At 38.3% G+C, this 25,858-nt stretch overlaps 1 protein-coding gene across 1 annotated transcript in view; it reads right to left on the reverse strand.

The window, feature by feature from the left end:
- Positions 1 to 25,386, reverse strand: part of LOC107041318 (zinc finger protein basonuclin-2) — a 146,170-nt gene extending 120,784 nt beyond the window's left edge. Inside the window, exons 1-2 of the mRNA XM_015261813.1 lie at positions 24,763 to 25,386; positions 8,874 to 9,014 (exon numbers count right to left, since the gene is read on the reverse strand). Of these exons, the coding sequence (XP_015117299.1) occupies positions 8,874 to 9,014; positions 24,763 to 25,386 (765 nt within the window). The remainder of the gene's footprint in view (positions 1 to 8,873; positions 9,015 to 24,762) is intronic.
- Between the last annotated feature and the right edge of the window lie 472 nt (positions 25,387 to 25,858).

Below are 25,858 nucleotides of genomic sequence, written 5' to 3' on the forward strand. Positions count from 1 at the left end.
CTGGAGAGTAGTACACCTAATTATCAACGGAGAAAACACTAAACCTGGCAATTAAGTGAGAGACTCCATCTTGTCATGCTATTTTCGCTGGACTTTTTTTTGGATAGTAGCCCGCATGGGAGAGGAGAATACATTTTACGTAATGATGAGGAACGAAATTTCTTGAGTAAAAAATTAATATCCGCGCTTCATTCTTCTTCGTTCGTATTTCTTTTTGATTCGTATTGGTTAAAAAAAAAAAATTGCAAATTGACTTTGAAAATTTGCCAGAGACGTTTTTGCTCTTATTAATGACGAAAAATAAAAATCTTAAAACTAATTCGTTCCCATTCGTATTTCTTTTTGATTCGTATTGCTTTAAAAAAAAATTGCAAATTGATTTTGAAAATTTGCCAGAGACGTTTTTGCTCTTATTAATGACGAAAAGTAAAAATCTTCAAATTAATTCGCTTCCATTCGTATTTCTTTTTGATTCGTATTGGTTAAAAAAAAAAAATTGCAAATTGACTTTGAAAATTTCCCAACGACGTTTTTACGTTTATTAATGACGAAAAGTAAAAATCATCAAATTAATTCGCTTCCATTCGTATTTCTTTTTGATTCGTATTGCTTTATAAAAAAATTGCAAATTGACTTTGAAAATTTCCCAACGACGTTTTTACGTTTATTAATGACGAAAAGTAAAAATCATCAAATTAATTCGCTTCCATTCGTATTTCTTTTTGATTCGTATTGGTTTTAAAAAAAATTGCAAATTGACTTTGAAAATTTGCCAACGACGTTTTTACTTTTATTAATGACGAAAAGTAAAAATCATCAAATTAATTCGCTTCCATTCGTATTTCTTTTTGATTCGTATTGCTTTAAAAAAAAATTGCAAATTGACTTTGAAAATTTGCCAACGACGGTTTTACTTTTATTAATGACGAAAAGTAAAAATCATCAAATTAATTCGCTTCCATTCGTATTTCTTTTTAATTCGTATTGGTTTTAAAAAAAATTGCAAATTGACTTTGAAAATTTGCCAGAGACGTTTTTGCTCTTATTAATGACGAAAAATAAAAATCTTGAAACTAATTCGTTCCCATTCGTATTTCTTTGTGATTCGTATTACTTTGAAAAAAAAAATGCGCTTTTGGAAATTTCCCCGAGACGTTTTCGCTTTTGGAATGCAGATGAAATTACGAATATTGAATTTTTACCTGATGATTAGACCATTCACTTCCAATCAGTCTATAAAATTGGGCTGCGATTATTTTCCCACGCGAGCCGCAATCAGAATCACAAGATAGGATCACGGCAGCATTCACCAATGAACATTCCCATTGCGTAAGTCATGTAAACCACAAAACGCATAAACCAAAAGTTCCATACTGAAATCAATTGTTCCACAGTGGAGTGTGCAATACCTTGATAACTAATATGATTACCCCGAAAGGTCCTTCTCACTTTTCTCTCCCCATCTCAGCCCATTAATTCCCCCAAGTTCCAACAATTTTCATTTGTCTTGTATTCTAGAATTACAAAGAATAGAGGAGCCACGCCTCCGTGAGTTTGGGATAGTCTTATACACCTGCTCTCGCCGAAATCAGCCCGAGGGTTAGCTGGAGCGGCCGTGTAGCTCACGATAATGCTTACAGACCTCGGAAAAGATCATGAGCCGAGAGATCGTGACGGTTGTATATATTCCAATCGCACGCGTAGGCTCTATGACCCTATTTTCAGTCCGATAACAGTCCGGGATTATTCACTGAGATAAAATAACCTTAAAAATTTTCCAACAAGTTGAATGAAAAATTCTTAATGCGAAGAAGCAGGAGCGAAAAAATTTCACCAACCCAACCCTTTCTGGTGAGAAACTATCTAGTCTCATTGTTAGTTGTTATTATCCTTTGTTCCCGGGGTCTCTTGGCCGATGGTGATGGCGCGAGAATGATAAATCATGTCCAAACGACTATCTCATTGGATGCGTACGTCGTACACCCTGAAATAAACTCCTGGCAATTTCTCTCAATCGGTCCAACCGTGCTGTATCCTTTGGTTTGTTTGGCACTTTTGATAGGGCATTGCATTTACCAAGGTGCGTCGTCGAGGCGAGCCAGAGACCACGCCTATGTGGGCGATCACTCGTTAGTAGTTTTGATTAGAAGTCACCCTCAAGGCAAATACGCAGTGTGGGTGAGACCCACATCGATTCGTCATTCAATCGAATTAATCATGCTTTTGTGTTGCGGTCAATTGTGAGTCGGTGATGATTTTTTTTGCGGGTGTCAAGTATCCGATAAGCCCTCATTATTATTAGTTATGCTATCCATTATTGGAACTGATCTTAATAGTGATAAATATTTGAGCGAGAACTTGTTGCTCGTGGTATGCTCGTTTTTATAGTATTTATGGGAACATTTAGCATTGCAGAGGTGAATTTATCTCCGATTCGAAACACATTCAGATTGTTAACACGCATTTAAGACTCAATTAATCTGTGAATCAGATAGGGAAAATTTATGTCCGTGTGAACTTCGATTCGCCGAGAGTTTTACCATAAAAATGACATTTTCCGGTGTGAAGTGTTCAATATTACATTTCCGATCACCCCTCGAAACTCTCGATGCAAATTGAATACCAAAGTTCGCTTCAGAAGTGTAAATATTTCGGTAGAAATGGAGAGGAATCCCCACTGGACCCTTTTCCTCTCGCTCGAAACCATTTAAATTTTCTGAACGAATATTGAGGATGAAGTGGATGAAAGAATATCAAAATAAGCGGTATCGAGAGTCGAGAGAAACGTTAAACAAGAGGAAGTTTCGAGCTGGAGAACATGACAATATCTGAATCTGAAGGGAGATGAATGGTTCATCCTGAACTTTGTATTTATTCTCTGATTCGCTCGGTGATGATGGGATGAACCGTGCGGTTGTCTGATACATTTCAAGTTATTCAATTGACATTTGAATATTGATCGCAGTACGAGAATGATAAAACCAATGGTAAATGTGGTAACTCCAAGTAGCTTAAACTCAAACATTTGTTTTAATCACCAAAAAAAAACTAATAAATACTGATAGTCACTCATGGCTAAAGTTTAGGCCGAAGGTTGCGAGTTCAAATCCCACGAGAACCACGACCGTTTTTTCCCGCGAAAAGTACAAACTATCAATGACAGACAATCAGCGACATCAAGTGAATCCTGTTTTCAAGTGAAACGTCTTCGTAACTTGTCGCAATGGCCGCCACACACAGAGAAGACAAGTCATCTACACCGAACTCGTCTGTTGCGGCGCGTCGTTGTCGTCTTTGTGCTCGGGGCTATACACGCGATTTCATGTAAATGCCGTGTAATCGGGGACACGAACCGAGCGATAACTTCATTACCTCGTACTGGCTAATTGCGGGGAAATTAGCGAGGCTAATTGCGAGCCTCGCGCATTCGATCGAGATTTAATCGATGCTAGACGTACAGCGCGTATTAACCAACAATATCATGCGTTTATGCTCTCGTTTCAACACAAAGTCCACCCAGATTTGTGCACAAAAGTATCGACGGTATTGCTAGTAATGAGAAATTAGTGATAAATTTCATAACTCAATCGGTACGAAGTTCCCTATGATCAGGGCATTAAACAGGCAATTCCATTGATTGCAAATTCGAATAATTGTTGCATTATCATTCGGCAAAAGTGGAATAGCCCGATTCGAGACAAAAGGCGGCAATACATTGTGAGCAAATAAGGTAGACTTCGATCCAGTAGAAAGGATCTTATGATTACATTTCGTTACCGACTTTTGTAGATGTGTCGGGGTATAGGGTATCACGATCGGAGTTGGGGGCGCCCAGCGCGAGCCAAGCGCATCCCAACGTCAAGTCACGACCTACTAATGAATGATTATGCTACAATTTGCCCCAGGACGGCAGCTATCGCAATTTATTAAATTACAGTGATTCGTGCAACTGCGCGCCTCTCAATGCGGCATCCGGTAGTCGTCGCCAGTACATGTCTTCGGGCTATGTATCGCCCCGATCGTCATTAAGACGGCAGTGTCATTTCAATATTCGCCCCGAAGTTGAGTCTGCAAAAGCAGTTGGCCTGGGAAAATGGCAATTTGGATGTGAAAAAAATCAGTTTCAGTGCGAGTATGATGATCGTAAAGAAGAGGAGATAAATGATGAGGAGTGTGCGCCAAACAACAGAGTGGAAAGGATGAAAAATGAAATCGGGCGTGAAACGAACGGGTAGTCATCGGCTACCTGGGTCATGGGGGCCCCTCTTGTTATATCGCTTACAGTAGTGAGACGAGAGAGCCAGAAGAAAAAGGTGGAACTAATAATCGCAAAGTGGACCAAAAGGATAACGGTTACGACGGATGGAGGTGAGCTTGTTGTTCCGAAGGAATGCAACATTCATCTCCTCGGATTGCAGCAATTGGCGGAAGGAATTTCCAAAAATTTGTCCAATTTGCGCTGCAAAGTTTGAGACAAACGAACATTTCATTGTCGATTAGCGTCCAGCTAAAATGCACGGTCGCAATCGCTTGCGTGTCCGTTGGCAATGCAGTCGTAAACAAGGTGGCCATTAATTTGGCACGAATGATGATGCCCAATATCCTTTGGCAAGTATATTCCGGTCTTCTTGTTCCTCTTCACTGAGGTGGCCCTGACTATCACCCAACACATTCTGTGTTTAAGCCCATACGATTCTGGCCCGATAGGCTGGCGGGGATAAAATAAGTTTAGGGGGCGTGAAATTGCCAGTAATTTTACAAGCTATAACGATCTACTAAATCCGTAAAATAATTAAGGGTGCAGATGTTTTCGTCTTGGTGAATAGCACCTCACCCCCCTCTACCGCGCTGGTAACAGTGTAAGGAGGCCCCTTTGGCCTTCTCTGTGATAAAAATTTCAGCCGATATTAAGTGTACCCTCTCCTCATCCCATAATCTAAACTTCTTGATGGTCTCCTAATACATTTCAACACAGCTATTACTTAGATCGCGCGAGATACATTGCAACAAATTCAATTCTCATCGCGTGACCAAGTCGATTCATTTTTTCTCCACCATTTCTCCACTGACTTCTCATTTCTTTACCTCCTCAAGTTATTAATCCACGCTCTGGAATAACTGACGTCAATCAATTCATAATTAATAGGTGGATAATTGTTTACAATAATTATTGGTAATTCTCCAGCTGTTCTTCCGGCACTCGTCAAAGTTTAGATTCTCACGGGTTGAAGATAAATCCTACCAGCCAATTCGATCTACTTTCACACAAGCAGTCTGGGATTCATCAATTTGCAATTGCAACTTTGTATCTTTTGGGCAGCTATTCATCTTCAGCAATTGGATGATGACTTCAGAGGGGCAATTTGCATAGACTGGGTGGAAAATTCAATCAGCCCGAGGGTCCTTGGTGGGTCACAATGATGTTGGTAGTCATGTCCTCACGTAAATAACAATCAGTTGACAAGATTCATCGTTGGGTGGTGAAAAATCTAGTTGAATGATGAAGAAATACCGATTGGCTTTACCCTCGAGCCAAGACAACTGGATTACTGTCCCTGCGGCCGAATCATGACATCTGGTAACCGATGTTCCTCGTAATGGTCATCCTGAGACCCCCGAAAATGACCGCTCATGAAAAGAACAACAACTTTAATCCTGAAAATAGACAGACAACTGGTAAATTGTCTGCCAAGTGAGGGAAACAAAAAACTCAACGATGAGATTGTCGCAATGGCATCTGGTAGCCGTGGTGCCCCATATAGCTTCGTCTCCGGTGGTCGTCTCATTGAAGTCACATACCGGCTGTATGAATTCCATCAAACAAGCTATTGAGGTCCTCCCCCGGTTTGTCGGACAAGGCGCGGTGCTGGATAGCAAGACTCCAGTGACAATTTGATGAATAGTCCGCCTCATTCCAAACGCCTGGCACCGTAAAGCGTCGTTAAGCCATCAGCCTTGAATCATCACCTTCCATTTTTAACATAACAAAGCCGTTCGCACCGGAGTCGACATGTTTAATAACGAGTTCGCTTGTCTTACTTGATGGGACACAACAGTCCTGACGGCTACGAGATTCATCAACACTCGCTGAACTAGGCATCAACAGTGGTCTTCACAAAGTCAAAATGAAACTCCCTGTATTATCCAACCTCCATTCACCGAGGGGGGGGGGAGGGGGGAACTGGTCATTAATTCAATTGACGAAATACAAAAAAGGAAATATTTAATCGTGGCTTTCACAACTCCTCGGGCATCATCCAGCGAATACAATTGCTGAATGCGCGTGTTGTATCATCCAAACGAGTCTGAATTATTTCCTGCTTCGTTTATTCACCTGTATAGACACCCGTTATAAACTCAAACTATCTCTCTTTTCACGCTGGAGGGATTCGTCACGTGAACACTCGGACGGTACAGTACCTCCAGCGTTCATCATCATTAGGCGTTGATCACTGGGCGATCATCGTCCATGAGCGCTGTACGCGTAGTCTTTTGCCGCTGCCAATGCCGACTTACTACCGCCTAAGCGTTTGTTGTACCCAACATTACTGGTCATACCGAGTTAGTCGTTTTTTCTTTTTTTTTTTTTAAGAAAAAATAAATGGACAAAACTCACGTATATAAACCTGGATAGTTGATGCCCACCGACTTCATGGGTCAAGGGGTTCAGACGTTTCTTTGCTTCGTACGGGCCTTCAAGTTATTAACCTACCGTCATTCGTACATCGCTGCCACGTGGGTTAATCCATTTATGAGTTACAGTGTGGCTGGGAGAGGATGGATAAAAATAACAAAGTGGCACATATCGGTGAAACCGGAGTGAAGGGGTGATACCGTGAAATCAACTTCTAGACGCTTGCTTACTACTGTTCGGAGACGACATGGTGGATTTGGTGGGACGAGTGTGTGGGTTGATATTCGGTGATGGCTTTGGTTGTTTCATCTTTGAGTCGATATTTTTTATTGTTGTAAATCAGACATTATTGCAAAGCAATACGAATCAAAAAGAAATACGAGTGAAGCAAAATTCATTTGAGGATTTTATTCAATTGAAAAGTTGATGGATTGCTCTTATCTGGGAAAATGTGCATTTTATTTTAAAGCAATACGAATCAAAAAGAAATACGAATGAACAAAATTCATTTGAGGATTTCGTCTGATTGAAAAGTTGATGGGTTGTTCTTATCTGGGAAAAATGTAAATTTGATTTCAAAGCAATACGAATCAAAAAGAAATACGATTGGAGGAGAAAAACTTGATTTTCGATTTTCACGGTATTCACTTGCAGAAAAGTGAAATGGTAAAATTGCAAATTAAATATTGATTTTCTACGGGAAAACCAAGCCCGTGGATAGTGCCGTGTCGCAGACAGTTAAAGGCTACGACCTCACCTTTATTTTTCACTCGAACTCTCCCCCTTGCCCCTAAACTTTATCCATGATCGAACGCGTTTGTACCTCCGTTTAAATTTACACGTCCCAGCACCACTTGCCACTCTTACAGTACCTCTGAGTGACTGTTTTAAAATCGAAAAAACCACGGTACTGAGTATATACGTTGTAAATGGCATAGCGTGACTACAAAATTTTAGGTATTTGTGTGGGTAACGCGTGTGTTGTAGGTAAAATGGAAAGCCCCGGTGGAGTTTCGACCGTCCCCTTCGATAAAGAAATAAAATTACAGGCTCGCGGCTTGTTCACAACTCCTACTTGTCCCTGCCATGGTATTTTTGGGTGGATTTCTTATTTGAATAGGGTGAATTGACAGGGCTGGAGGGATATTTGTCGTGACACGATTTTTTCGATTGGTTTCTCGCCGAAAAATTACAGGGTATTGGAGGAAAGTTTTATGTCTTCGGGAATCTGACGCGACTCTGGGGCACACACGAAACAAAATGGATTTTCTCACCCATCGTACACATTCAATATGGCGGAAGCGCGGTAAAATTCAAAGCGTCAATTTCGTAAAAAATATGGGGACAATGATTGGAGTGAATTTTTCAGGTTCAAATGGGGAATTTATTGTCTATCTACACTGTTAAAAATTTCCGGTAAGAGAAATTTCTAACCAGTAACATTTCCACTGAAATTTCAAGAAATTTTATCATTGAAAATTCATAATTTCAGTAAATTAATTTAGCAATTTTCAGTTTAATTATTCCAGAAAAATTACACGAAGAGAAAAATTTAATGAAAATTACCAGAAAAAAAACGTAAAAATTACGTTTTAAAACGTAATCCGCGAGCGAAGTAAAATTCCATAAAAAGTGGGAGTCGGAATTGAAATTGCACGAATCGCCACGTAAATTCTACGATTTGTTCCGTAAAAATTAACCAGCCGTCTGATGACCCACCGCTGTGGGGACAAGTCGTTCCGTAATTTTTCCCCAACGATTGAGAAATTTTACGAAACGAAACGTAGAAATAACTCACCAGCTTCATAAAAATTATTGAACGTTCAAGAATTTTTAATTTTGGAGGCACAATAACTCGGCAAGTTTCTGTAAGAATTTACTTCTTCGGGAAAAATTACGTGACAATTTCGTACTTTGTTCGGTGATGAACCTGAAAATTCAGTGAACGTGTCAGATTTCTTCTCTTCGATTCCTATAAAAATTGCCGGAAAACGATTCCCCATTGCGGATTACGTGAATTGTCAATTCGCGATTCCTCCGAATGTTCAGAGAATTCCTTAAAATTCCTGCCACTTCGAGAATGTCAAAGGAAACTCCAAATTCCATTGACTCATTCCAAAAAATTCAGGCAAATTTTTTAACAGTGAACTTAAAAATGTTCATCACATATGCAACAAAAATACAGAATATTCTCGAGTGGACCTGCCATCCAGGAAAATATACGCAATGCTGTACTTACCGTGCAGATGGTGGGCGTATGTCCATGAACTTTAACGTTGTCCGGGGGTTCCGCCGCCTTGGAGAGATCCGGACGAACTCTCGCGGCCGATGACGAGCCAGTGGCGACCGGAGCCTCCGGTCGGGCGAACCACGGCGGTACCTGGAGTAATTCAAAAACAAAATCATTGACGAGAAGATGAATCGCGCAGATAATGTGTCAACAAGCATTAATATCAAGTCCCGCGTCGTCAAAAGGCATTCAGGGGGACAAGAATCGTAGTTGACCCGGCGAGGCATTAGTGTCACTGCCGTTGAATATGAACACACTTCAAGATGGATGGCCACTCGAGGCGTGTGGTCCCCGCGACCCGTGCCCCTTTCATACTCAAGAGACATGAAACATGAGGGACGAAAAAAAATAGTCGCGGGGCATAAAGAGCTTTTGATGGGGGGCTATCATGTCCAACGGGAAGACTCCCGGAGTCGATCTCAGTTGTAATCCCAGTGACATCAATCAGGGGAATTCCACCGCATTGACCATCATGTGTCAAGGGGTTTCTCTAAAGATGGCATTTTTTTCCGTCAAGTGACACTTGGCAACGGAAAACTGTTGGTGGTCTGGGTCTGCAGCGTCGCACACCCAGAAAAATGGTTTATTCGAGTAAAATAAAATTTACTTAATTCAAATGAACAATTCAGTAGCGAAGTGGTAGAAGGGTTCAAGTCGACTTAATCCCAGTTGTGTTTTTCAGGAATATTTCCGAATCTAAGGGAGATAGCGAAATTTTTGTAATTACATTTGTTGTAGCTCTCAATCGGCTCCACAAAAAAGGTTATAACAAAAATTTTGCTATCTCCCTTAGATTCCGATATATTGATTGAAAACAGGTCAATAGTCAAAATTGACTTATATTGTTTTACCACTTCGCTACTGAATTAATAGTGAATCATTAATTGTTTACTTGGATAAATATTTTTTAAATATTGTTAGAGAATTGAAAATGAAAATATGCAATTTCCACTTTAAAATAAATTATAATACTGAATAAAATTGAAGTAAAACAAAATAAATACATCACGACAAATTGAAATTTCGCCTTCATAAAATACAAAAATAATTTTATCTGTTGAATACTCACCATAAAAAAAATCAATATGTTTATGAACCACCGCCATCGATTAAAATTCAATATTTTCTCAGAATCATGACACTTTTCTCCCGAATCGTCGAAATAAATGGGAAAAAGGTGATGACCGAGGCTAAAAGAATCCATTTCTAACACAAAGGTAATACGTACGAGGACGTTTTCACGCCCGCGGCCTCTCTTAGACTCCGAGATATTCATTGAAAACTGGTCAATAGTCAAAATAGACTTATATTGTTTTACCACTTCACTACTGAATTAATAGTGAATCATTAATTGCTTACTTGCATATATATTTTTTAAATATTGTTAGAGAATTGAAAATGAAAATATGCAATTTCCACTTTAAAATAAATTATAATACTGAATAAAATTGAAGTAAAACAAAATAAATACATCACGACAAATTGAAATTTCGCCTTCATAAAATACAAAAATAATTTTATCTGTTGAATACTCACCATAAAAAAAATCAATATGTTTATGAACCACCGCCATCGATTAAAATTCAATATTTTCTCAGAATCATGACACTTTTCTCCCGAATCGTCGAAATAAATGGGAAAAAGGTGATGACCGAGGCTAAAAGAATCCATTTCTAACACAAAGGTAATACGTACGAGGACGTTTTCACGCCCGCGGCCTCTCTTAGACTCCGAGATATTCATTGAAAACTGGTCAATAGTCAAAATAGACTTATATTGTTTTACCACTTCACTACTGAATTAATAGTGAATCATTAATTGCTTACTTGCATATATATTTTTTAAATATTGTTAGAGAATTGAAAATGAAAATATGCAATTTCCACTTTAAAATAAATTATAATACTGAATAAAATTGAAGTAAAACAAAATAAATACATCACGACAAATTGAAATTTCGCCTTCATAAAATACAAAAATAATTTTATCTGTTGAATACTCACCATAAAAAAAATCAATATGTTTATGAACCACCCCCATCGATTAAAATTCAATATTTTCTCAGAATCATGACACTTTTCTCCCGAATCGTCGAAATAAATGGGAAAAAGGTGATGACCGAGGCTAAAAGAATCCATTTCTAACACAAAGGTAATACGTACGAGGACGTTTTCACGCCCGCGGCCTCTCTTAGACTCCGAGATATTCATTGAAAACTGGTCAATAGTCAAAATAGACTTATATTGTTTTACCACTTCACTACTGAATTAATAGTGAATCATTAATTGCTTACTTGCATATATATTTTTTAAATATTGTTAGAGAATTGAAAATGAAAATATGCAATTTCCACTTTAAAATAAATTATAATACTGAATAAACTTGAAGTAAAACAAAATAAATAAATCACGACAAATTGAAATTTCGCCTTCATAAAATATAAAAATAATTCTATCTGTTGAATACTCTCCATAAAAAAAATCAATATGTTTATGAACCACCCCCATCGATTAAAATTCAATATTTTCTCAGAATCATGACACTTTTCTCCCGAATCGTCGAAATAAATGGGAAAAAGGTGATGACCGAGGCTAAAAGAATCCATTTCTAACACAAAGGTAATACGTACGAGGACGTTTTCACGCCCGCGGCCTCTCTTAGACTCCGAGATATTCATTGAAAACCGGTCAATAGTCAAAATTGACTTATATTGTTTTACCACTTCGCTACTGAATTAATAGTGAATCATTAATTGCTTACTTGCATATATATTTTTTAAATATTGTTAGAGAATTGAAAATGAAAATATGCAATTTCCACTTTAAAATAAATTATAATACTGAATAAACTTGAAGTAAAACAAAATAAATAAATCACGACAAATTGAAATTTCGCCTTCATAAAATATAAAAATAATTCTATCTGTTGAATACTCTCCATAAAAAAAATTAATATGTTTATGAACCACCCCCATCGATTAAAATTCAATATTTTCTCAGAATCATGACACTTCTTCCGAATCGTCGAAATAAATGGGAAAAATGTGATGACCCCAGCCTCCCTTAGATTCCGAGATATTAATTGGAAACTGGTCAATAGTCAAAATTGACTTATACCGTTTTACCAATTCGCTACTGAATTCTTCCGAGCGCGAAACGGAATCAAAGACGTACTTCCAAATTTTTTCCATTAAAAGGGGTTGAAACATCACTTTGAGAATGTTTCTTTCATTAAACTTTCATCAAACCCCGGGAGAGAAAAAAAAGCCGATAAAAATTGCGCTCGCGGGTGAATGTTCTTTTTGCTCGCTTCTCTTTTCCTTTCATCGGGGTTTCCTTTTTTCATCGAACGTAACCGTCCCGAAAAATCATGGAGTGCACCGCGGATGACGTGACGGCTCGGCGTAATCCCCCGGGGGCTTCACCATCATTTTCGGACTTCACATCGAGCGAACACAATGTACGCATGTAAAATTTTTCAAATAATCCCGCCACAAATTCACTAAATTAAAAAAAATACATCTCAATAATTAATTGCTCCTGTCATTCCCATAATACCATAATCACCAATTACGGACTATTTTTTCCCCTCCCTCGTTAATTACCCGCCAATTATGAATTAAGATTATCACATGTCATCATCAACGATGTTGACATAATTTCGTTGTTCACGTTGCCGTGAGCAGCTAAACTGGATGAAAGAGGTGTCGCGTTTTTTTTCCTCCTTCCAGAATAAAACGACTACTTACACGCAACGAGCGTGACAGCCGTCCCGCGTCGTCGCCTCGACGATTTGACGCGTGCGACACGCCATCGTGCCTAGCGCCATCCTCCGGCCAGTAATTACGGGTGACAAAGAGGGATCAGGTGCCCTCGTCGCAAATAGGTAATGAAATTCGAATGATAAAAGTCACTTCCTCCGGTCATTGTGGGCCTAGGCTATTCTCATCCAAACAGTTGTGCAAGATGTTTACACACGTGTTCTTTTTGGCACAGTATATTATGGCATCACACGCGAGCTGCCTCAAATGACAGACTGTTTTGTGTCTTGTCTCTTTTGTGTCACACGTACGTATTTGTGTATAAACACTCGCTTCCGCGTGATGGAAAGGTGATATCGATTCATCGGGGTGAAAATTGACGTATCATGCGATCTATTGGGAATAAAGAGTGTGAGAAAATTTGTTTGATGGTTTCCTCAGGGGTGTCTTTGCGTGAATTCAGAGGAACGCCTGCTTCCTCTCTGCCAAGGACGTGGCCTCGATACTACACATTGTTGGCCAGGGGGATGGGCCAATATCAGACGGTTGAATTTTTTTTTTTTTTGGAAATGCCTGAATTTCGGACGAAAATGTTACAATGTAAAACCCCTCGTAACGACGGCAATATGATTTGACCACACGGAGAGAAATATTCAGTCAAAATTACGGGACAACTCACGTGATCCGCAATGGGGAATCGTTTTCCCGCAATTTTTATAGGAATGGAAGAGAAGAAATCTGAAACGTTCAGTGAATTTTCAGGAATTTTCAGGAAATTGTCACGTCATTTTTCCCGAAGAAGTAAAATCTTTCAGAATCTTGCGGACTTATTGTGCCTACAAAATTACGGAATGACTGGTTGTCCCCACAGCGGTGAGTCATCAGACGGGTGGTTAATTTTTACGGAATAAATCGTAGAATTTACGTGGCGATTCGTACAATTTCAGTTCCGACCACACTTTTTATTGAATTTTACGTCGCTCACGGATTAGATTGAATTACGTTTCGAATTAGTTTCGAAACGTAATTTTTACGTTTTTTTCTGGTAATTTTAACGTGGATACGTCTATGGTTTCAATATGGGGGGTCATTTTGGGAAACGGTCCTTATGTGCAGCGCCATCTATCGGAATTCTAGAAAATTCTAGACATTTCGAGGTAATTCGAGAAGTTTCTTGAAATTTCGAAAAAAATTCAAGGAGTTTCTAGAAATTTCGAGGAAATTCAGGGAGTTTCTAGAAAATTGAAGGGAATTTAATGAGTTTCTAGGAAATTCGAGAAACAAGGAAAGACCATGGCCATATGTATCGAAGCCGCCTGGAATTTTTTATTGAATTTTCCTCTCCGCACATTTTTTTCGTTTCGAACGCAATGATTTTGCATTTGGAATTTATCGCGACATGAGTAGTTCAAAAAATTCAGACCTAATCCCGACAGGCCGTGTTTGACATAAATAGCGAGTGAAACAGTTTCTCTTTATTGTCTTGTATTTCACGTGGAAGAGAAATAGTATATTATGTCATTAGGCGATAAAAGTATTATCCGGCGAATGTGGCTTTATAATCCGAGCCGAAGGCGAGGATTATAATCACATTCGCCAGATAATGCTTTTATCGCCGTGTGACATACGCTATTTTATGTCGTTGGGCCCGATAAACCGCGATTATAACCTCGCTTCGCTCGGTTAGATCGCGGTTTTCGGGCCTAATGACACACTGATAGAACGGATTAGTTATTGTTAACGAATGGATTTTGGTTGGAGGTTAGGGTCTATTCGGTCTCACCAAATGTTCATTCGTTAATAGTTAACGAATGTACATTTGAGGAGCCTTGTTTGACTTGACTTTCGCCATTCAAGTGAACCATTCGTTAACTATTAACGAATATTGATTTGGTCATATTCGACTCTACCATTCGTTAATAGTTAACGAATCTCGTTTGGAATAAATGAATTATTCTATCAGTGCATAAAATCTCTTTTCTCCATTTCACTTTATTTCATACCTCACGTCATATCTTTACGTAGAAAAATGCTTTTCCCTAGTTGATAAAATTTCCAGGCAGCGAAAATAACCCCAAAATTTCGCGAATCCCTCCAAACAAACGACCATTACACAAGTCCATCAGCGATGAACGCCCACGTTATCGAATATCAGGCGTCGCGACGCCATTGTAAACCTCAGCACTAACGAGCTGTCGTCAGCGAAATATCTCCCAACCCTTCAGCCTCCCCACCCCTGAATTTTCATTGCCCAAGTCAATAAATGGAGGAGTAAATAGTGGAGAGTATGAATTTTTGGGATGAGAAATGTTTAATTGAATAAAAAAGTAATGGGGGTGTTTGGTTATGGCATTACCCGATGGCCGGTGAAATCGTACTCCTCGGAAGACGTTAAATAGCGAAAAACCAGGGGCAAGTGGGGTTGGGCCAAGCCAATTAAACCACCGAATGCGTCCTAATTAACTCCTCGATTACGCGGCTTCCCCATCCATTCCCGATTTCAACGCAAACAAAGAAAATGTCCAAACATCGGTGGCGCGGGGGNGGGGGGGGGGGGGGGGGGGGGGGGGGGGGGGGGGGGGGGGGGGGGGTTGAATCACGAATGGGGAGTAAAAAGAGGCCGGAGGGATGATTCCTTCCTGGGTATACATTATAATTGCGCATATTAAAATGGCGTCTCTCCATCTCGACATTTCGCCGGATATCGTTGTGCTAGTTTAGGTGAAGCCCAGCCATCTTTAATCAATAATGGAGCATCACAGGGACCATGACAACAGATACCCCTTTTCTCGTACGGTTTTACCCATCTCGGTGGCAAGCCCGCTGGCAAGGGTTGATGCCGCCTTGCCACGGGATACTTCAACTTCCCATCTACATTATCATCATCTCTTTCTGGGGGCATCTGGGGCTCGCGGCGCTGTCTCTGTTTATCATCTNGTCTCTGTTTATCATCTGCCCCCCCCGCCCCCCGCCCCTTGCGTGCTCGACGACCCTGGGTCTTCGGTTACATCCGCAAAGACCTAATGTTCCGGGTGGAAATACTATATTCAATCTCTCCTCTCGATTTTTTTTCACATTTTTTATAATTGTCATCAGAATTTTTTTATTCGTTTCGCTTGATTTCTTGTTTTTTTATCATCACTTATGACGTTCTGTTGTCTTGGTCTTGGACGATCTTGGTTTTTTTTTCTGGATGTTATTAGGATTTAGTAGAGAGCCGAGAAAAATTCTGAGCATAAATATGCGGAGAATTGTTGATATTTTAATTAATTTAATTTTCTTTTCTTGCTTTCTTGCGATATGAATATTCATGGTAAAATCGTTGTTTTCAATTTATCCGCGAGAAAATGCAAAATTATATTCCTTTAAGCAATAAAATCCCCATCAATCATGAAATGTTGGAAAAATAATTCTTCATTAAATAACCATTGATAGCAATCTGCGACGGCGTAATTCCTGAAATTAATTACCAAGTAATCGAAGAGGGCAGTACACTCAGCTTCTCATCAGACTTAGTATCACTTACACGAGAAGGAAACTATAAAACTCATGCCCCCACGTGTTCAGAAGTCCGCTAATTACATAATTGTCAGGCGGAAATACTATATTCAATCTTTTCCCTCTAGTTTTTATATTTTTTAAAATTATTATCACAATTTTTTTTCGTTTCATTTGATTTGTTTGGACTCGATTCCCTTTTTTAAATCTCATCTTTTAAATTCATCCGTGAGAAAATGCCAAATTACAATCCCCAAAAAAATCCTACCAATCATGAAATATTGTAAAAATAGTTCTTCATCAAATAACCATTAATAGCAATTTGCGACGGCGTAATTCCTGAAATTAATTACCAAGTAATCGAAGAGGGTAGTACACTCAGCTTCTCATCAGACTTAGTATCACTTACACGAGAAGGAAACTATAAAACTCATGCCCCCACGTGTTCAGAAGTCCGCTAATTACATAATTGTCAGGCGGAAATACTATATTCAATCTGTCCTCTCATTTTTTACATTAAAAAAAATTATTATCTCAATTTTTCTTCGTTTTATTTGATTTGTTTGGACTCTATTGCTTTTTTTTAAATCTCATCTTTCAAATTCATCCGTGAGAAAATGCCAAATTATAATCCCCAAAAAAATCCTACCAATCATGAAATATTGTAAAAATAATTCTTCATCAAATAACCATTAATAGCAATCTGCAACGGCGTTAATTCCTGAAATGAATTACCAAGTAATCGAAGAGGGCAGTACACTCAGCTTCTCATCAGACTTGGTATCACTTACAAGAGAAGGAAACTATAAAATTCATGCCCCCACGGTTATAGAAGCCTGGGTAATGACATTATCGTCGTTAGCGGTAAACTAGTAATTAAGTCTGACGTCATTGGGCGCAACATTGGATATCGACGGAGCATCATCCCCATTGGGCCCATTAGTCTCAGCACTGAAGACTGGTTCTGAAGGCAGGTTTGAAATGTAAAAAATAAAAAGTACTCCTGGGTCTCAATGATAATGAGATATGCGGGTCGTTTACTGGAGGGATCTAATCAAGATTGAGATTGTACGCTATTGGTCCACACCGTGGAGATAGAATAAATAAAATTCACAACTTGTTCCCAGTCACTTTATCTACTGATGTATCCGATCATGGGTTCAACTATCGCGCATGTACAATTATATTAATTGAACGTTAATTCATTTTTATTGAGGGAGTTATGTGAGAGAATGGGTGTTTTCTCGTATTCCCCTGCACATGGGCTTCGGAGGAATTATTTGAATTGCTAAATTCGCGATATTCTCGCATCGTTTTAGCAGTCTCAAATGCTGGGTCGGTCCTTCTCAAAGCACCAAATACCCATTGACTGAACACGCCAGGGGCGCAACAGCTTGATACATCGTTACACGCTGTTTCCTGTGTGCGAATTGCAGGCCCTCGGGGTGATATTTTTTATTCGAAGAGGGAGATCATTAATTTTCGCGATAATACGGGGATTTTGGGTGATTGAGAAAATAGAATGGAATTGGTTTTTTAACAAGTTCATGGGTAGGACAATTTTAAGATTTTTGAGGAGACGAGGAAATAATTAATACAAGATCTATGCGCGCGCTGATCTATTCATTTGTTGAAATGAAGAAATGGAATTCATTGAATTTCATTTTCTCATGAATACCTTATAAATATTGATAATGAATCAAAGAGAATTCAACTAATGATTGAAGTGAATAGCGAAGGAGAGTAAAAGAATCTATAAAGAATTTTTCATTTTCAATTAATTATCTTCAATTTTTTAAAATAATCGGTCTCCATAAAAGGATAGAATTTATTAATTTCACTGATGATATATATATATATATATATATATATATATATATATATATATATATATATATTTCATTCATGCCGCGTGTTATAATTCTGTGCAAAATATAATTTGAAAATGATTGAATCTATAGTGTGGTCTATACCAAATGTATATATATACATGTGAAATATATATATGACGTGAAAAAAAAATGTACCACTGAAGAATTTGAAATTATGTCACTGAAGAATTTGAAAATGCCGCGTTTTTTTTTTGTGAATAACTTCGTTGAGTTTTTGAGGAATATTGCCGAATCTAAGGGAGATGGCGAAATTTTCTTAATTACATTTTTTGTAGCTCTCAATTGGCTCCACAAAAAAGGATATAACAAAAATTTTGCTATCTCGCTTAGATTCCGAGATATTCATTGAAAACTGGCCAATAGTCAAAATTGACTTGAACCGTTTTACCACTTCGCTACTGATTTATTCGGAATCGCAACAAATTTATTCATATCCCGAATTTTACCAGAAATCGATTTACCGCCTGAAAAAATGTTTCCGAAAGGTTAAACAATTAATTTTTCATCTGTAATCGACGAATGTTTCGACAAATAATAATTCTGTGCAAAATATAATTTGAAAATGATTGAATCTATAGTGTGGTCTATACCAAACTGTAAAAAATATTCGGATATCCTTGAAACAGAATTCAAAATAAAAAAAAATCATCTTAAATGTTATTAAAGAAATAAAATCCTTCAGGTGTTGAATTATTCGGGTGTACAGCCCCAGATTCTTTACGCTGCAATTCCCACCGAAGAGAGCAACTCGATGTAGAGTCATCCACCAGCAAACATTATTTAATCCGACTCAGTTCGCAAGTCAAGCCGACCTATGCACGATTACGTTATCCAAAGCAATAGTGTACACCCAAGCATTTAGCATTGGATGGCACCGTCTTTACGATCCCCGACACCTTATAACTCCCAGCCTATTTCCGTCCACCTTTTATTCTATACGAACCATCTCAATTCTTATATACCCCTGTCCCTGGGTAAGTGTATCCCGATATTACGACCGTGAATATTAAAGTAATTGATGCCTCCATAAAACAGTGAACAACATCTTGCGACTTATGTGATACCTACGAGTAACATGTACAGAGACATTCCCCTCGGTTGTATCACCTGCCTCATATATTTATGAACGAGCATTACATTCGTCTTTTTACGTATCGGTGCAGTCAAAAGCTACTGTTTCATTCATTTTTTAGTACTATTGAATAACATTTATTTCTTGAATTTATTTTTTAAATTCAATCATTCATTGGAGTTGGTAAAATTTAATTGAAAACAATTATTTTTGTATCTAATATTGGCACAAACCTTGAAAACATTATTTTTAATAAAAAATTGATGATTTTGCTGGCATTATAAATTTTTTTTTCATTAAAAATGAGTGATTTTTCTCATCATAATTTTTTCTTCCAATGAAAAATATTGTCGATTATTGTCAGATGACAATAATAATTTTTATTATTGTCAGTAATAATTTTTAATATGACAATATAATATTTTTTTTTAATATGACAATAATAATTTTTATTATTGTCATCTAAGCATTACCTTTTCCTGAGAATCGCAAAACCATGAAAAACAATTGCCGTTGCAGTCATTTTTTATTGCTATTGAATAAAATTTATTTCTTGATTTTTTTAAAATTCATTCATTCATTATATTTCGTAAAATTTAATTGAAAACATTATTTTTAATGAATAATAAATGATTTTTCTTTTCATAATTTTTTCCCTAATGAAAAACATTTTCGATTCCTATCAGAGGACAATAATAATTTTTACTATTGTCATTTAAAAAGTGCACGAAGTGTAACATAACATTCCGTTCGCCCGAGAATCGCAAAACCATGGAAAACATAATTACCGTGCGGTCACCTCCGTGGTTTTGGCGCACGCGTCCCCAATACTTATTCATCCCACAACACACTGGTGCTCCCCCCGAAAAAGTGATGACATCCTTCCCTCAACAATTGTAAAAAAAAATAAAGAGTGACCTCTCTGGCGAGTTCCGGGCACGCGTCGAATACGACAAACTCGACAATTTCAAAAACCACAACAGCCGGAAGTCCATTGGTTTCGGATGGTACGATTGCAAAAAATTACTGTCGTAAAACTTGATGGAATATATTTCCAGAAAATTGACGGCAATACCTGGAATATTTTTTTACGAACTTCAGGAAGGGAAAAATCATTGGAAAGAACGCAGAGGGCGCCTAATGAGTCTAAATACCTTCAATTTGCATGGAAATAGCGGTCGACCTGGTATTATAATATCACTGTCATCGTTATTCATGTGCCACTGCAATTTTCCGTGCAGCTATGCCCATGCAGTCATTATGACACTGTACACTGAGAGAAAAACGACAAAGTTCTCAAACAAGTCTTACTCGCGCCAAGAAAATAGCNATTCATTCCTCCGCTCCTACTTGAGATTAAGGAATGAAACCGTTGTCATTTATTGAAAATAGTTATTTGTGTCACAAGGCCCGTAAGTGGAGGTTTGTGAAGAAACCCCCACTGAAGAAAGACCAAATAAACAAAATTGAAAAGAGGGAAATGATAAATTATAAATTCTAAATTAACGGACCGATCTGGAATGAAAAAATGAAGTAGAATGTGTCACGAGGTAAAATTCAACTATTTGTGCTGACGTACTTACTGCGTCGTCACTGGTATTATTCACTTCAATAAAAATGTCTTTTTTGTCATTCATGCCCGTTAAGTGGCGTTTTCGTGGTGTGTTTTAGAACCCGTAAGTGGGATTTACCAGGCCATGGGCCGGTAAGTAAAAACTAGCCCCGATTTCACGATTTACGGGCCATGGCCTGTTAAGTAAGACGTGAAGTGAGTCCCTCTTACACTATAGCTCGTGCGGCTGAACTATAGTTTGCCACCAAAACCCAAAATTCACGAGGAAAATCGTAACAAATTCCGTTAAACAAAAGAGCGAAATGAATTTCATTATACTCGACAGTGACGAAGAGGAGTCCACATGTCATTTCTAGCACTACTCTTTCGTTATTCGATACTCCCATACGTATTCTGCTCCCGAAAAATCTTTGTTTTATGCGAAACAAGGGATAGTAGTTTTTCGTTTCGGCTGTCTAATAATCACAGACAACAAATGAACCCTTAAATGAAACAATAATAACGATATGATAGCAATCTTGTAATTTAGGAATAAAATATTTGTTGATAAATTTTCCTCTATATGAGACATTTTCATCCTGAACAGGCACCGTCTGATGTGAATTATCCGCCTCTTGAGCCCAATATTTCGTTGCTGTCGAAAGCAGAACAATTATTCATGTTTGAGGCTTTCAAATTCGAAACAAACAAATTCTTTTTTGGCAATTTTCAACTAGTGTACGTACATACCTAGATATGCCACATACGGTTACCTCGTAATTCTATACATAAAAAAATTAATGATATACTTTTTTCACTCCTCCACTTTTATTCATTTATCGCGAATCCGACTGGCGATTCCAATAATGGCATTTAATATATAAAAAATAATGTGTAAAATAAATATTCAGGAATGTCTTCACTATTAACGATTGATTTCAAGAATTAAATTCTTTTTTATAATAATCTTCAAAAATCAAATTGAATTGATCCAATTTCGCAAATAAAAAACAAGGATCTATCAAATTTCTCGCACCCCCACAGAAAATTAATTATCTCCCTGCGACAGGAACCAACGAACGCTTACACGGATCAATCTAGTCTGCACGAGCTCACGGATAGGACGAAAAACAACAACAGAATTGCTCGCGCCCCCCGAGACACCATGTGTTGCGCCTATTGGGCGCCCCTCAGGTAGAAAAACGCGGGCCACGTTGGCAACGCATCTGGCGAGCGGGTCCTACGACTGATGCCGGGGGCGTGCAAACGTCCTCGTACGTATTACCTTTGTGTTAGAAATGGATTCGTTTAGCCTCGGTCATCACATTTTTCCCATTTATTTCGACGATTCGGGAGAAAAGTGTCATGATTCTGAGAAAATATTGAATTTTAATCGATGGGGGTGGTTCATAAACATATTGATTTTTTTATGTGGAGTATTCAACACAGAATTATTTTTATATTTTATGAAGGCGAAACTTAAATTTGTTGTGATGTATTAATTTTTTTACTCCAATTTTATTCAGTATCATAATTTATTTCGAAATGGAAATGGCATATTTTCATTTTTAATTCTCTAACAATATTTAAAAAATATGTATCCAAGTAAACAATTAATGATTCACTATTAATTCAGTAGCGAAATGGTAAAACAATGTAAGTCAATTTTGACTATTGACCAGTTTTCAATCAATATCTCGGAATCTAAGGGAGATAACAAAATTTTTGTTATAACCTTTTTTGGGGCGCCGATTGAGAGCTACAACATTTGTCATTACGAAAATTTCGCTATCTCCCTCAGATTCGGAAATATTCCTCAAAAACTCAACTGGGAGATAAGTCGACTTAAACCCTTTTACCCCTTCGCTACTGAATTAAACTAAATAAGAAAAAAAAGCGATTGAGGTGTTTTTTGCTATTATTTTTTTTAATTAATAAAATGTTTCGGCCGTTGAATTATTTGAATCCTTTAACGTATTGAATTTTTTCTAACTTAAATTGCATCAAATATTTCAGTGCATTCGTCAATATGAATCGCACATTCAATTGAATTAAATTTTAAAAAGCAATTGAAGTGTTTTTATACAACATTATATTAACATTTTTTTAATTAATAAAATGTTTCAGGCGTTAAATTATTTGGATTCTGTAACGTGTTGAATTTTTAATTTCTAATTTGCATTGCATCAAATACATTAATATATTCTTCAACATAAATCGCCCATTAATTTTAATTATCTGCAATACATATCCAGATTTATTTTCGTCCTCCTCACCTCTCCGCCAATACTTCCCCCAAAAAAATCTAATATAATAAATCGAGTCAATCTCCGTCAACGTCACAAGAGAATCTCTCCTCTCCCTAATACAAAAACTGTCGATCCAATACCCACGCTAATGCCGTCCGCGTAAAATATATGCCCTACACCACGGCTGAATGTATTAATGCCCCGAGAAAATGATGGACGCCTCTCCGACGACGATGTTAGACATGAATAAGAATAATACACGCGTAACCTAGCCTTTAACCATTGTTACAACGCTGAGAAAAAAAATTACTTCTGCGAAGGAATGATTTTCTTGGGAGAAGAATTTTTTTTTTTTAAGAGCGAATTTCTCCCAGTCAGTCATTCCTAGGTGGTCCATGTCCATCTCCAGATGTTAGGGGAGGATGGGGCAAAACGGCCCCCCTTCAATCGTCAATATTTTCCGATTCAATAATCCGATTGGGATGAGTTAGAGCTCGTTTTGAAGAATGAAAAATTATCTTCAAAATGAAGTTGAAACTGGGAATTTTCACAATGTCATTCACAAGTTATTGACAATTGAAGGGGGGTCGTTTGGCCCCACCCTCCCCTACAATTATGTTCAATTATGAGATGATTATGCTACATATGACCTTGAATGAACCGTTTGGAGAAATGCGCTGCTAAAAAAATAGATTTTTCTCCCATGAAAATGATTCCTTGACAAAAGTAATTTTTCTTCTCAGGGAAGTTACTCCTCGGGTCATTGGACGTAATAGCGTCAAGAATGTTGTTAAAAAACACCGGATAAATGATGGAACGTGTGAATATAAGTAATGATTGCATCAGGTGAATGCCGAGGCCCAGCTTCACCAAATTGGACGGGATGCCTTTGAGTTATCCCCGTGGATCACGGATGCGAATATTTATGGTGCGGGTGAATAAAAAATATCAAGGGCCCACTCGGTTGAATGGGAATCGGCGCTCGATTCAATCGCCTTATTCGTATGGTAACTGTTAATACAGTGTTCTCAGCCCTTACGGCGAGACCTTATCTTCGGATACAGGTGCAGGCTTGAGANGGGGGGGGGGGGGGGGGGGCTGACGCTAAAAGGTGGCGATTAACAGTCTAAGCAAATGCCGCGAGGTTATAAATTGTTGGAAATATCATGGGCATCGCAGAGTTTTCATGAAATGCAAATATTCGCGGGTTCAAACATTTAACGAATTTTTTATGTGGATGATAAATGTAAAAAAAGTTCATTAGGTAAATGCAAAAGTTGAAACAGAATAAAAAATTAATCGTAGAAAATATTTTCCCTCGGAGACGACTATTTTCGCCGTAAAATAAATTTCAAGAGCAAATAACGCTTGCAAAATCGTTCGTCCGCGCCTAACGACATAACGGTCTCAACTCGCGGGACGAATATTCGCGCTTTCCCATGCGGACAAGGTGGAAGTAGGAAAAATTTTGCAAATTCCGGAATGTGGAAGACCCTGAGAGAGGCCAATAACATATAAAGAAGAGAACAGTCAGACGACTGTAAAATACAAAACCGAGGGGCAATTGGGTAGAACCCCGATGTTACGATCATTTCAACAAAACTGTTCATCTTTGTGACGACGAGACAAAGAAATCGTCTTGGGAATGCAGTTTATTCTTTTCTTTTTAGAAATATGAGAAAAAATAACGGACGGTATTCCGTGTATTTCCATCGCAATTGATTCCCCAATTTATTATTGATTAAAAAAAAGATATTTGTAAAATCAATTATGAAATTTTTCATCAATGTGCATTTTCATTTTATCCAAACTCACGGCTGATTGGAGTGACCTCAGGGTGAAGTTACTCCACTTCCTCTGCCTGCCCGGATAAAAATTCATCCTGAAGTTATGACTCGCCTGTTGTTGATTGAAGTAAGCCAACTCCATGGAATTGCGATAGCCGGCGACAGTGGCATACCCCAATTTCTGATAATCACAGTGTGAATAATCCCTCATAAAGCCGTCACCGTTGTCACCAGATTGGCCAGACTGTTGGCGATGATAACTGTCACTCCTCCCAGCGACCTCATTCGTTCTTTTTTCACTATCCAAAATCGATGCCGGATAAAAATGGGAGAAACCGAAGGGATTCGGCTGGCCGGGGCCGACGGCTCGATAGGCCGGATGCATCGCCGGATATTGCCCCGAAATTCTCGGCAAATTCACAGCCTCAGGTAGACCCTTGTACCCCTCATAACGCTCGTAATTCTCCTTATTCTTGTCCTCGTAATTTTTTTCATAATTGTCGTTCAATCTCCCCGACTCGTCGTCCGTAATTTCTTGCTTTATCCTCACGTCCTCTTGGGCCTCCCTCTTAACGACAATTTCGCCAGAGATTTTCTCGGAATCTTTGTCATAAGATTCAACACTATTTTGCCCGAGGCTGGCCTGCTGCATTTTTTCTGTAATGCTGAAAATTTTTTGAAGGTTTTCACAATTTATTTTTCGTTATGATTCACATAACAGGGCCATTGGGACTGTTGGAGGACAGATGAGGAGTCATTAGCTTCGTAAATATGACACTCCCCGGACCAGCCAGTGTCGCCGGACTATTCCGAAGAGCGACGAGTCCTCAACTTCGGTTGTTTTCGGTTAAAGGTATCGCGGGAAAAAGGAGAGGGGATACAAATGAGGATGGGGTGGGGGAGGTGGGGGTAGGGGTGGGCAAGGGCGGCGTGACACTTTCAGTGTCACGTGTCCAACGTCCTGAGGCCACGCCTCCAATTCCGCTTCAACCCCTATTTTTTTAATATTCTCTCTGAGAACAACGGGATGCACACGCGATTTTATATCACTCAGCATTCACTGTGATTCTTGATTAATTGATAACTGATTGTTTCACTAAATCACTTCACTCGAACATTCACTC

The sequence above is a fragment of the Diachasma alloeum genome, unplaced genomic scaffold, assembly GCF_001412515.2.
Source record: "Diachasma alloeum isolate Michigan unplaced genomic scaffold, Dall2.0 Dall_scaffold_00362, whole genome shotgun sequence".
Classification (NCBI taxonomy): Eukaryota; Metazoa; Arthropoda; class Insecta; order Hymenoptera; family Braconidae; genus Diachasma; species Diachasma alloeum.